The 11102-nt window shown below is 40.3% G+C and overlaps 1 protein-coding gene across 3 annotated transcripts; it reads left to right on the forward strand.

Annotated features, from left to right (window-relative positions):
- Positions 1 to 548: 548 nt before the first annotated feature.
- Positions 549 to 10595, forward strand: LOC135335896 (uncharacterized). Of its 3 annotated transcripts, none has more exons than XM_064531566.1 (11): positions 549 to 806; positions 1217 to 1341; positions 1524 to 1828; positions 2817 to 2915; positions 5079 to 5327; positions 5503 to 5595; positions 6586 to 6693; positions 7219 to 9503; positions 9583 to 9651; positions 9821 to 10158; positions 10457 to 10595. In XM_064531566.1, the coding sequence occupies exons 2-11, from the start codon at positions 1337 to 1339 to the stop codon at positions 10470 to 10472; spliced, it is 3567 nt and encodes a 1188-aa protein (XP_064387636.1). In that variant the 5' UTR covers positions 549 to 806; positions 1217 to 1336; the 3' UTR covers positions 10473 to 10595. The 3 variants fall into 3 exon arrangements, with proteins under 3 accessions (XP_064387636.1, XP_064387637.1, XP_064387638.1); XM_064531567.1 differs by having other exon boundaries at positions 1247 to 1341; XM_064531568.1 differs by lacking the exon at positions 6586 to 6693.
- Positions 10596 to 11102: the final 507 nt, after the last annotated feature.

Consider the following 11102-nt stretch of genomic DNA (forward strand, 5'->3'; position numbering starts at 1 on the left):
CATAATTCAAAATTATTTAATCCGGGTTGTTAATGATCTTTACCCATCCAAACTTGATTTGTCTAATATGCAGTGCATTGCACTGTCATAGGGTGCTGTTTGTCAAAACACCATGGTTGTGTAAAAACTGCAAGTTTACTGTACAATGTACATGAATACTTAGCTTAAATATATCAGAAATTTTGTATAGGATTCACATTAGTGTACGTATTATATACTGTATAAGCCGAATTCTCTTGCACTCTTCATGAAAGTGGATGCAGCACCTTCCCAAATGTGTGGCATTGCATCGTTGGCCCCCCTCAAAACATTTCGTAAGTTAGCCTTGTAAAGTTAAAGGTATAGCTTAATGTGTTAACCTGGTAATCTGGATAAAATAATATTGAGGTCACAGGAGGTTTCCCTGCATTGTCCTACCTAGACAATGACCACTTCTTATATTGTCTGCACAAGGTCATGTCGGTAAACCATAAGCAGATGTTAATCCTCCACTGAAAATTGAGAGTTCTATAGTATTTGTAACACATCCCATTTGAATGTTTATGTGACAATGAGTGAACTGGTTTTGGGCAGATATGTATGCCTCATTGTCTATGTAGTAGTAGTTCTCTATTGTAAATAATTATGGTATTATCGTTTTCTGGTGTGTACTGATGTATGTGACCATGTTTGGTAGTGCGTATAGTGACCAATGATGACCATTGTTTGGATGAGTTTCAGCTTTATGTCAGTCTGAGTGTTGTGTATAGATTGAGTTGGTGAGAAGCTATATATACTACTCCATTCAAAACAGAAGAAAAATTGCGGTAAGAGAAACTAGATTGCTACTAAAATAATAATCACAAGCATGGGGTTTGTTTATGCGTAGTTGAATATTAATTTTGCGTTATCTGGAACATTGATTATCTGGGTGGGTTATAGATAAGTGCATGGGTGCGAATAATCAGTCTATACTGTATCAATAATTATTGTCATACCATGCAGTCCTGTTGTTTGTTACACCAGGCACGTGCTCAAAACCATCTCCGTGTGACACTATAAGAATATTGTATTATACTGCAGGTCTAAGCCATTTTAGGCATATGATCAGTCCCTATTATGAGCCATAACATTGCATGGCACTTGGTATGATATGGCTCACCAATCTTCCCCCTTGAGTCAACACACAGGTAGTCAGTCGTACACACTTAGTGAATCTATTGTGTATTAATTGCAGAAGTTGAGAGTGTTGTTACTATCACTAAAGCTGTGGCTGCTACTGATGATATTGATCGTATGCAAGCCGTGAGTGAGCTAGTGAGGTTACAGAGACATTGGAAGCAAGCCACTGCCTGAAATGAGGTTAGTGCATGACGCCACTGTTGTTTCATTTTTTCATGCCAGCTATTAATCAGTCGGCATGGTTATAGACATTTAACGCGTATACGACTATTGTGTATTGTATATTTACCAAATGATTATACACACACATGCGTTACCCAAACTGCATGTGACTTTAGCTGTACTCATTTATCTCATCATAGTGACGACAACCTTGCTAGACAACTCTACTGGGCTAGTCGTTATGGTGGTGACCAAGACGTGCTTGAGCTGCTACAGAGAGGAGTTCCACCCAACAACAGTGAATACTACACGAAACTGAAGGATGGATGTACTCCACTACATGAGGCATGTGCTCACAGCCATCTTTGCAGTGCAGAACTACTCATTAAGTTTGGAGCGATTGTAGCTGCTAAAGATAATGATGGTTGGACCCCTTTACACTGGGCATGTTTTAACAACAGTAAGGACACTGCTAAGCTGTTACTGCAGCACCACTGTCCCACAGGTGAGCCTTTATATACTATAATGATAGTCCAGCTATGTCAATTAATCTGTGACCTAGTCCAGGAGGTGTGTGACAGTGCATGGCCGCCATTGTATATAGCGAGTAAAGCTTCACAGTTTAAAGATGCCTTTGAGTAGTCAATATAATTATATTCTTATATGCATGCATGCATGCGTGGTGGCCACTATATACTTACATGTATACAAACATAGCATCTTTAGCTATTTCTTTGCCCATGCATGTATGGTTTTCGATTGAAAATACTCTATACATTAGCTGAAACAGTTGGCAAAGCATTGCATTTGGTGATTCTGGAATGAAGAAATGAGCTATACTGCATGCATTGTTGATCACATGCATATAGACATCGTAATACTCTATCTACAAGAGGCACTTCGTACATGCACTTCGTGCCTGCTGTCAGCTCATGCCTGCCACCATAGATAGAGTAGAGAGGGATTGGAAACGAAAGTGATTCACGTGATGTTTTACAATGAAGTCTACGTAGTGGCTCTGGGACCATCCGTGTATCTCCTCATAACTCCCGCAAAAGCCCGGGAAACTTATTGTGTCCAAAGCATACATCTCAGAGCTACCCCCATTAATGAATCACATGCCCCCTGATAGTAGGTATCAATTGGAAATGAAGAAAATATAATCTCGATTGTCGTGAAGTAGCTAGAGGTACACAGAGCGCTTTTTCATGCTTGTGTTCCTATAGTACCTTTGATATAGCTAAGACTGTGTAACTAAACACTGTCCTGTGTCCCAAATGGCCTCAAGTATTAGAGAAAGTTGATGTTTAGCAGCAGAACTGCTCGTGGACTTCTTACATAGAGCAAAACAATTCTCATGAATTATTTATGTTTAGCCCTCGTGTTAAAAAGTAAGCCTCGATTAAAACCGCGGAGATACACGGATGGTACTTCAAGGGTACTTCCGTTTCCAATCCCTCTCTACTCTATCTATAGTTCCACCAACCATGTAGATATTAAGACCCGTAGTGGACAGACTGCTGCTGATATGGCCAGAGGGAGATACCGTGCCTTGGCTCAACATGTGGAGAGGTTCCGGCCTGGACTTAGAGGTGAGTTGGCCATCAGCTGATGTACACTGCACTGGCGTAGGAAGCAAAATCCTAATGGGGGGGCTCTAGTTTTTTGAATGAAAAAAAAGTACGGCTGTCTACATATAGTGCAGCTTGGATAAATCATCTCTACTTAATAGCCTAGAAATATTCCCCTCCCCTTCCTACACCACAGGCACTGTCATGGTCAGTACAGCTATATAGATCAGTGGTTTCCGTGTGATGCACTTCTCAGTATGTCAAAGTTCATTACTAGCTGGAAATTTTTGCTATAAAGTACTAACTTTCCAAAAACAAATTAAAGAAATTAAGCACTTTGTACGTATTCAATGCAAGTACATGGAAGCTCAATTTTAGTTAGTAATCAGCTTCTCTGAGGGTATTTGGAATCAGCTAATGATTTGCATTTTGTCTATCCTTCATAATTATTATGGTACGTACATCAAGTTCATTTGTATATAACCCTCCAAATAGTGCTATATATCCGACCAGAAAAACATTTGCAATGTGAAAAATTGCTAGGATTGGCCAGGGGAACCACAAAAAAGCGTGGAAACAAGAAATCAGACGAGAGCATAACTCCAATCCGTTACAACGTCAATCACATGTACTGGTAGTTTGTTTTCCCGGCCAATATATATACCACGCAATTTTTACTGGTGGAGTGATGACCAATCCCTATATATATTTACATTTTGGAATGTGCGGGCATATTATAATTATGATGATTTGATGTTCCTAAATACATGCAGTGTTTAGCACAGGTATACACACAGTCCAACATGCACGGATCGTACTCACTGGTGACCTGCATGGAATGATGCATGTGGTGGATGGAAGCTGGTAGATGGATCTGGAACACATGCATGCAGTCTATATACTATGTATTGTACATGTTCATGACGTTGTAACGGATTGGAGTTATGCTCTCGTCTGATTTCTTGTTTCCACGCTTTTTTGTCGTTCCCCTGGCCAATCCTAGCAATTTTTCACATTGCAAATGTTTTTCTAGTCGGATTCCTTTTCTTTTTCAGTACAGAAGTATATCATGACATGATATGCATAAGTGGAACATCAAGGGCAGTACAGAAGTTCAAGAAGAGAAGACAGGACTAATCAGATATTTTCTTCTCAAATATCTCTGGACTAATGATTATAGTAATGAGTATATTATTGCTTCAAGTTGATAGATCTATGACATGATATGCATAAGTGGAACATCAAGGGCAGTACACAGAAGTTTATACAAGAAGAGAAGACAGGACTAATTTTCTTCTCGAATATCTCTGGACTAATGATTATAGTAATGAGTATAATAATTATTATTGCTTCAAATTGATAGATCTATGTTGAATTTGTGAATCAGTATTAAATGACAGTCATTTTAAAAACATGATATCTAGCCAGTGCATATAGCATGCCTGTCAGAGAAAGGGAGCTAGAGCTGAACTGTGCAAAGAAAAGCAACACCTCGCTGAGGCTCTGGGAAAGCACTGCACTGATTTTAGGCGCACGGTATCTATTATCAACTGGCCACTAAAGATGGCGGAATTGTCTAGGTAAGAGAAATAGAGACTGAGAGGTCATCTGCCTTGTGGAAGCAATCGCAAATCTGAAGAAGTGCTTTGTAATCCAGGTTGTAGTCGTTTGGAAACCCTGTGCAGAATGTCCTGGAGATGGCTGTACTTGGAGCAAATGCTGGGCAAGAAACTTACTTACTCACTCAGTCAGACAAAGAGCGGTGAAACGTCGAAATAGTGCAATTTTTAAAATGACAATATTCATTCATTAAAATGTTCATGGATTATGAAATGAGAGATACAAAGAGAGAACAGGCTAAATAAACTATCTGTTCAGCCAGTTCTGCCTTTCCCTGCAGAGATAGAACAGTTTGAACAGGAGTCAATATAATTGAAATATTGCTAAACACAGGCAAACCCACTGCCAATCTTATGTAAAACCTACTGGTTTTACTAATACACAGCTATAGTACAATACCAATGTCCATGCAATCAGATGCATGACTGGACAATAATAATTATGACAATAAATTATGACAATATGACAATGCCTCAGGGAATATTAGTATGCTCCCCCCCCCCATTTTTAGTCTTTTAATTTGGCTTCTATATATATATCTCACTATAACTAACTATTATGTAGATCCTCTGTCTTCGTACCCAACACTGGAACAGCTGAGTCAGCTGGAATATAACCAATGGTTTCAACTTGGTATTCGCTTGGGTTTGGGAAAGGATCAACTGGAAACTATAAAGAAGAACCAACATCCCACAGCAGCAACTCTCCAGGCAGCCAAAATCAAGAATATTGACATGCTTTGGAAGGATATTGTGGAAGCTCTATTGAGCATTGGAGAGTACGAGTTGGCAGAGAGTGTGTGCACTCAGCAAGGTCAGCTTCTAAAACAATCTTGTTTTGTTTCTGAGACTCCATTACTATATGCGGTACCAGTACTAGAAACAATGTTGTATATATATACTCCTGATTTATCACAAAGGAATAAAGTCTCTTTTGCTATCCACAATTGTATACGCTGTCTAAATTGTGCTAACATTGCCAACTGCAGGGGAAGGTGAGAGTGCTCTGTCAGTGAGTGCATTCTATGGCTGGCTGGACTGGGTCAAGCGTCTTGTGGAAACTGTGAGCCTCAATCAAGAAGGTGAAAATAGTCACGTTATAATTTCTGTCTATAGTTCTTCCAGTGTACATGTATACATAGTCTTCGTTATTCTTAGCCAACGCTACATTAATTATTACAAATAATGATCTTGATTGATCGTTACGAATATCTTTACAATTAATATTCATAACTAGTGTTCAAGCTGGCGCTGTGCTAATGCCTCTCGCCATGTTTTTGCTTTCGCTTAAAAGTATTAGAGTGTTATATTAGTATTAAAGTTAGCTTATCTATATAAAGTCACTGAGAAGAAAAGACTTATTTACATGCATCTATTGTTGTATTATGTGGCTTACCAGGATCTCAAGAAAGAAGAAAATTGATTCTTCCAGGATCTGTAGTTCAGTGTATATAATATCTAAGAAGAAAAGACCTGTGTACATGCATATTGTTATCTATATTGTTATATGGTAGTGTTTTGTGGCTTATATACCAGGCCCTCAAAACAAAGATAATTCTGCCAGGAGGATCTTGGGATATTATTTTCTCACACGTGGGGAATGAGCGCGCATGCGCATTACATCCACAGGAATAATTAAAGGGTGTGTCCAAAGAGATCAATTTCACAAATGGCTACTGCTAGCTAGCTGTTTTAACAGATATTTTCTGAGTATTGTAGCTAACAAAAAGCTAGCGCTTTAGTGCAAGGCTAACTCATATGTTGAATAGAAAGTTTGTGCGGACAGATGATGCTATGAAAGATTCTGAAGAGACTGCAACAGCCTTCAATGTGAGTCAAACTAGCCATAACTCGAGAAAGAAGCTTTAGTTTGCTAATCCACGAATCAAAATCCAAGAGAATGTGGCTAGAAGCCTATAGAAGCTGTTAGTTTTCGTTACATTGCAACCGTTGAGCAGTTATAGCTGGAATACACACACACACACACAGACAGACAGACACACACACAGTCAGCTTTACCGTATCCCTCGTGCGGCTACGCCTCGAGGCATAATTATAGTGTGTACATGCAGGTACAGTCAACATGGCTGGTGACACCGCACTCTATCTGGCCTGTGCTAATGGCCACATAGAAGTGATGAAGTACCTCATCACCCAATCCCTTGGCTGTACTACAAATGGTGACTATAATTATTTGCTTCTATTTTTGTGCATTACATTTATATATAATGCATAGACTATTATAGATCAGCTAATTACAAAGCAACAAAGAATGAATATGATTTCCAGTGGCGCACAAATAGAACAAGAAATTTTTTGGCACTTACAATAGAGTGCTGTTTAGCAATAGAACGTAAAGTAATTATAGCTGTTCCACGAGGACATCGCGTGTGTATAATATTCGCTAAAAGGCTCAAGAGCCCTCAGATGAATTTTGGCAGTTCTATTAATGATTATTATTAGGGTTCACCCACTCTAACAAGCTTTGCATGTGCAACGTATAAAACACCGGTACGTAGGAGTTTCTCCCAGTTTTAATGTTCGCGTTAACTGCTCGAAAATTTATGGTGTGTAAATATTTTCTTACCTAAATACCAGCAAATTATTCCTGGCGCTCAAATAAATTTGAAGTTGGTGCTGTAATTAAAATAAAGACAGTATGTCTATGAAAAACAGTGAATTATGTGGAATTTATGTTTTTTCAGATTACCTCTTGCTAGCCTCTGTCAAAGGGAATCGAAATCAAAGAGCTGTGGAATATCTTTTAGCAGAATGTCATTGTGATCCAAATGTGACCGACAAAGAAGGCAAGACACCTCTCGATTTGGCCAATGAGCCTAACATCATAAAGCTCCTCTTGAAACACGGAGCCAAGGCTACCAATGTCTACAAGGAACACAGCAAGCTAATCGGAAGGCTCTCCTCCAAGCGACCCCCACACCTTCCTCTGTCTGTGCTCATCATTGGCGATGGTGGCGTGGGGAAGAGCACTCTGTTGAAGTCCATTATGAGCTCAAAAGGGTTTTGGTCTAAACTACGGAAGGCAAGACCAGTAGATGGTGTCGATGCGAGGACAGTGGGGATCATACCGTACGAAATATACACCAAAGAGTTTGGGAGAATCATCTACTTTGATTTTGCTGGCCAGAAAGAGTTTTACACGAGCCACTGTGCCATTCTGGAGAATGCTGTTCAAACCTCACCACCCATCATTATCCTCTGTGCTAAGCTTTTAGAAAGTGAGCAGGCGATTATTGATTCAACGTATCGTTGGTTGACCCTTGTCCACAACCAGTGCACCAATCTGAAAGGCAAAGCACATGCGATAGTAGTTGGTAGCCATGCTGACACGGTAAAGAAAATGGGAGAAGATCCACGAGCCAAAGAGGCCATATTTGCCCCCATCATCAAACAATTCCCGAAGTTTCAGTTCACAGAGTTTATTCCAATGGATTGTCGTTTTGCTGATTCCGATGACATAACAAAAGCAAGAAAACTGATTCAGAAAAGCTCCGCTATTCTCCGCTCACCAGAAACCATCAGCCTAAATGCTCACACCTTTTACATCTACCTTGCCGAAAGCTTCAAAGATAACCTTGCTTTGTCTTTGGGTATGAGAGAATTAAGAGCGATCTTAATGAAGGTCTGTCAAAACGCACTCAAGATGTTCTTTCTTTCATACCCAGCACTGTCCCTCACCTCATTGAGATCTGTGACCAGCTGCATGAAAGAGGTCTCCTCTTGTTTCTCCGCCAGCTCTCCACAAAAATCTTTCCTAGTTTTTGACCAAGCAACACTCCTATCCAGAGTAACTGGGACCGTGTTTGCTCCTGAAAATTTCCGCCAACACTGCAAGCTAGCTTCAAGCACTGGAGTGGTGCCTTTGTCGAAATTCAGCAAAGAATTCGATGGCTTTGACACAGAGATGCTGACTGCCTTCATGTCCCACTTAGAGCTGTGTTTCGAAATCACTGACAAGCAAGTCTTGGATTTCATTTCAAAGGAGATTGATTCTACTGCTACTACTGGCAGAGATACTTCTGTTCTTGAGTCTGACACTCGATACCTCTTCTTTCCAGGGTTGATTCGAATCGAAATTCCAGACCATGTTTGGGAAGAATCTCAAAGCATCAAGTACTACTTTGGCTGGATACTCCAAACCTCTCAAGACACGGAGTTTTTCGACCCTCGCTGCCTTCAAGTACTCATTCTGAGGATAGTGTTCACCTTCAGGCTTGCCCCTGCTCTGAGAGTACAGCGTGATGTCCCTTCTCTGCAAAGATTCTGCTCTGTGTGGAAGAATGGGATCTACTGGTGCGACGATGATGGAATCACTGCACACCTTGAGCTTGCTGAAAATGGTCGATCTCTTGCTCTCAAAATGCGCACTGACAAAGTTCAACCTGAAGGTCTGATTCATCGCTTCAGAATTATGAGCACAATCCGTGAGACTGTTGAATGTTTTAGCCACAATGTGAATGTGATAGAAACTGTGATTGATCCAAAACTAGTTGTCTATCATCCTCTAAAAAATCCCTCTGACCCCCCATTGGTCAACATCAAAGATATTGCAGCAGCTGTCTCCTCCAACAAAATAATGATCAAATCAACACAACAAGTTGGCCTCGCCTTTGAGCATCTCTTACAGTTTGAGCCGTACGCTGGCCTGGATCAAACCACCATACAGTGTATCCACAGTGACAAGAATACCAAGAAAGATGAGAAAATCTCCGGAGCTTTCATTTCCCATTTTGCCGAACTGGTTATCAATTCAGATAATGAAAATCCAGATCAAGTTGCTCGAAACAGTCGTATGTTCAGAATAATCCTGAGTCCATCTCAAACTTCAGTTGTCAAAATTCAGTCGGTCAGTCCCAGACAGGAGGTGATCCAGGCCCTTGAGACGTGGAGGAGTGAGACTGGGGGAACTTACAGCTGTCTGAGGGAGACTCTCAATAAGTACAGCGTCTTCACTGGTAGAAACCCTCTGGTGAGTGTGTATTATGAATATACATGCATGACTGTCTAATTATACTCTAGCCCTTCATGCATGTACTACGTATATACAGGATCTAGCTGGTGTGGCTCATGATGATATTGATCCCTCTGTGCTTAGTATCAGTGATGACGATCAAAAGGTGCGTTGTCCGCAGCTGTACAATAAATGTAAATTGCAACTCCTTTGCCCCACCTTAATGAGCATTTCGGACTACTTTTAATGTACATGTACAAACTTGCTGTTTTAGAGTTTACACCCAAACCATGCAGAGTTTGTTTGTATGGTTATTATACTACTGATGTGTATAGGATCCAGGGACTACCAGCCTCCATGAGTTGGTGGTCAAGCATGGAGTCACTGACGAGCAGTTGGATCGAGAGATTGTACAAGACGACCTTGCTCCAGTAGCTATGCACTTTGATGATGTGGAGCTCTACCTCAACCCACTGAAGTTGACTGACAATGAACAAGCTGACGTGAGGCGAGAGACTTATTTAAGTAGAAGCAATCAAGTGGCAGTGATCAACAGTTTGTCAATCTGGAGAAGTCACGAACCCAGCGAAGCAACCTTTAGAGCACTGATTAGTATATTATTCGATATAGGGAAGGAAGATATTGTTACCAAGATCTGCCAGTACTTGAAAAGGTAGTATGTTCGCAGTTAAATGCACAGAACACTTAATCTAGGGTGGTTCTCTCCAATTTGAAAGTTCAGCAGCAGCTCAGTTCTAGAACAAATTAACTTGAAGAAAATCTAGATCTACGTCCAAGTGGAGAGTACACTTAATCACTACAGTTGTGGTTTACCACTTGATCAATTACTTCCTCTAACAGTGCACATGTTGTATACAGTGTGCTATATGGTTTCAGTGATTTCCAGCTTTGATTTATACCCGAAATCATGTGTACTGCTTGAATCACTAGTATACCTTCTTTACATGCAGACCCAGTCATCTATGAGTGGTGCTGAGAGTGACTGACTGTATAAAGCTAGAGCTATGTGTAGGACTCTTGTACTGAATTGAACACACAGTAGCTATATAATTATTCTTGTTATTGTGTATGTGATTTTCCCCATGTCAGTCATGGCTTTACTAGTGAAATCTAATCTGTTTAACTCTTGTTACGTTAAGGATCTTTACCCAAGTAGATACACCTTCCCTTGTGTGGAGGCTACAAATAAGAGGTCATAGACTTGGAGAGAGTATATCCAACGAAGTGGCAGTGATCAACCATACTATGATAGATTTATATACTGTATGTAGCTATTACTATAATGTTAACATGTAGAAACTTCTCATGTGGTGTACAATCAGAAGTGTATGCTAAGAGCGAAGTTTACTGCATAATTATAGTGACTCCTCTTCACTGCAGGTTGGTGGTGACAGTTAAGTCCATACTCAAAGCGGTAAATTCACTGCTAAATCATAATTCCAATAGATGAGAGGTCCCTGTCATCAGAAAGGCTCCAATACTCAGCAACTCCGGTACAGAGAGTAAGACTACAATATCATCATCAGCAGTTGGTGATCAACGTACACTGAAGCAGTCAAGTCGGTACCCAAAGAGGTAAAGTCACTGTTGAATTAT

Source organism: Halichondria panicea, chromosome 5 (genome assembly GCF_963675165.1).
Source record: "Halichondria panicea chromosome 5, odHalPani1.1, whole genome shotgun sequence".
NCBI classification, from domain to species: domain Eukaryota; kingdom Metazoa; phylum Porifera; class Demospongiae; order Suberitida; family Halichondriidae; genus Halichondria; species Halichondria panicea.

Coding starts and splice junctions, on each gene's coding strand:
- LOC135335896 (XM_064531566.1), top strand. Junction 2,916..5,078: donor GTTCCGGCCTGGACTTAGAG/GTGAGTTGGCCA, acceptor ACTATTATGTAG/ATCCTCTGTCTTCGTACCCA. Junction 5,328..5,502: donor GAGTGTGTGCACTCAGCAAG/GTCAGCTTCTAA, acceptor TGCCAACTGCAG/GGGAAGGTGAGAGTGCTCTG.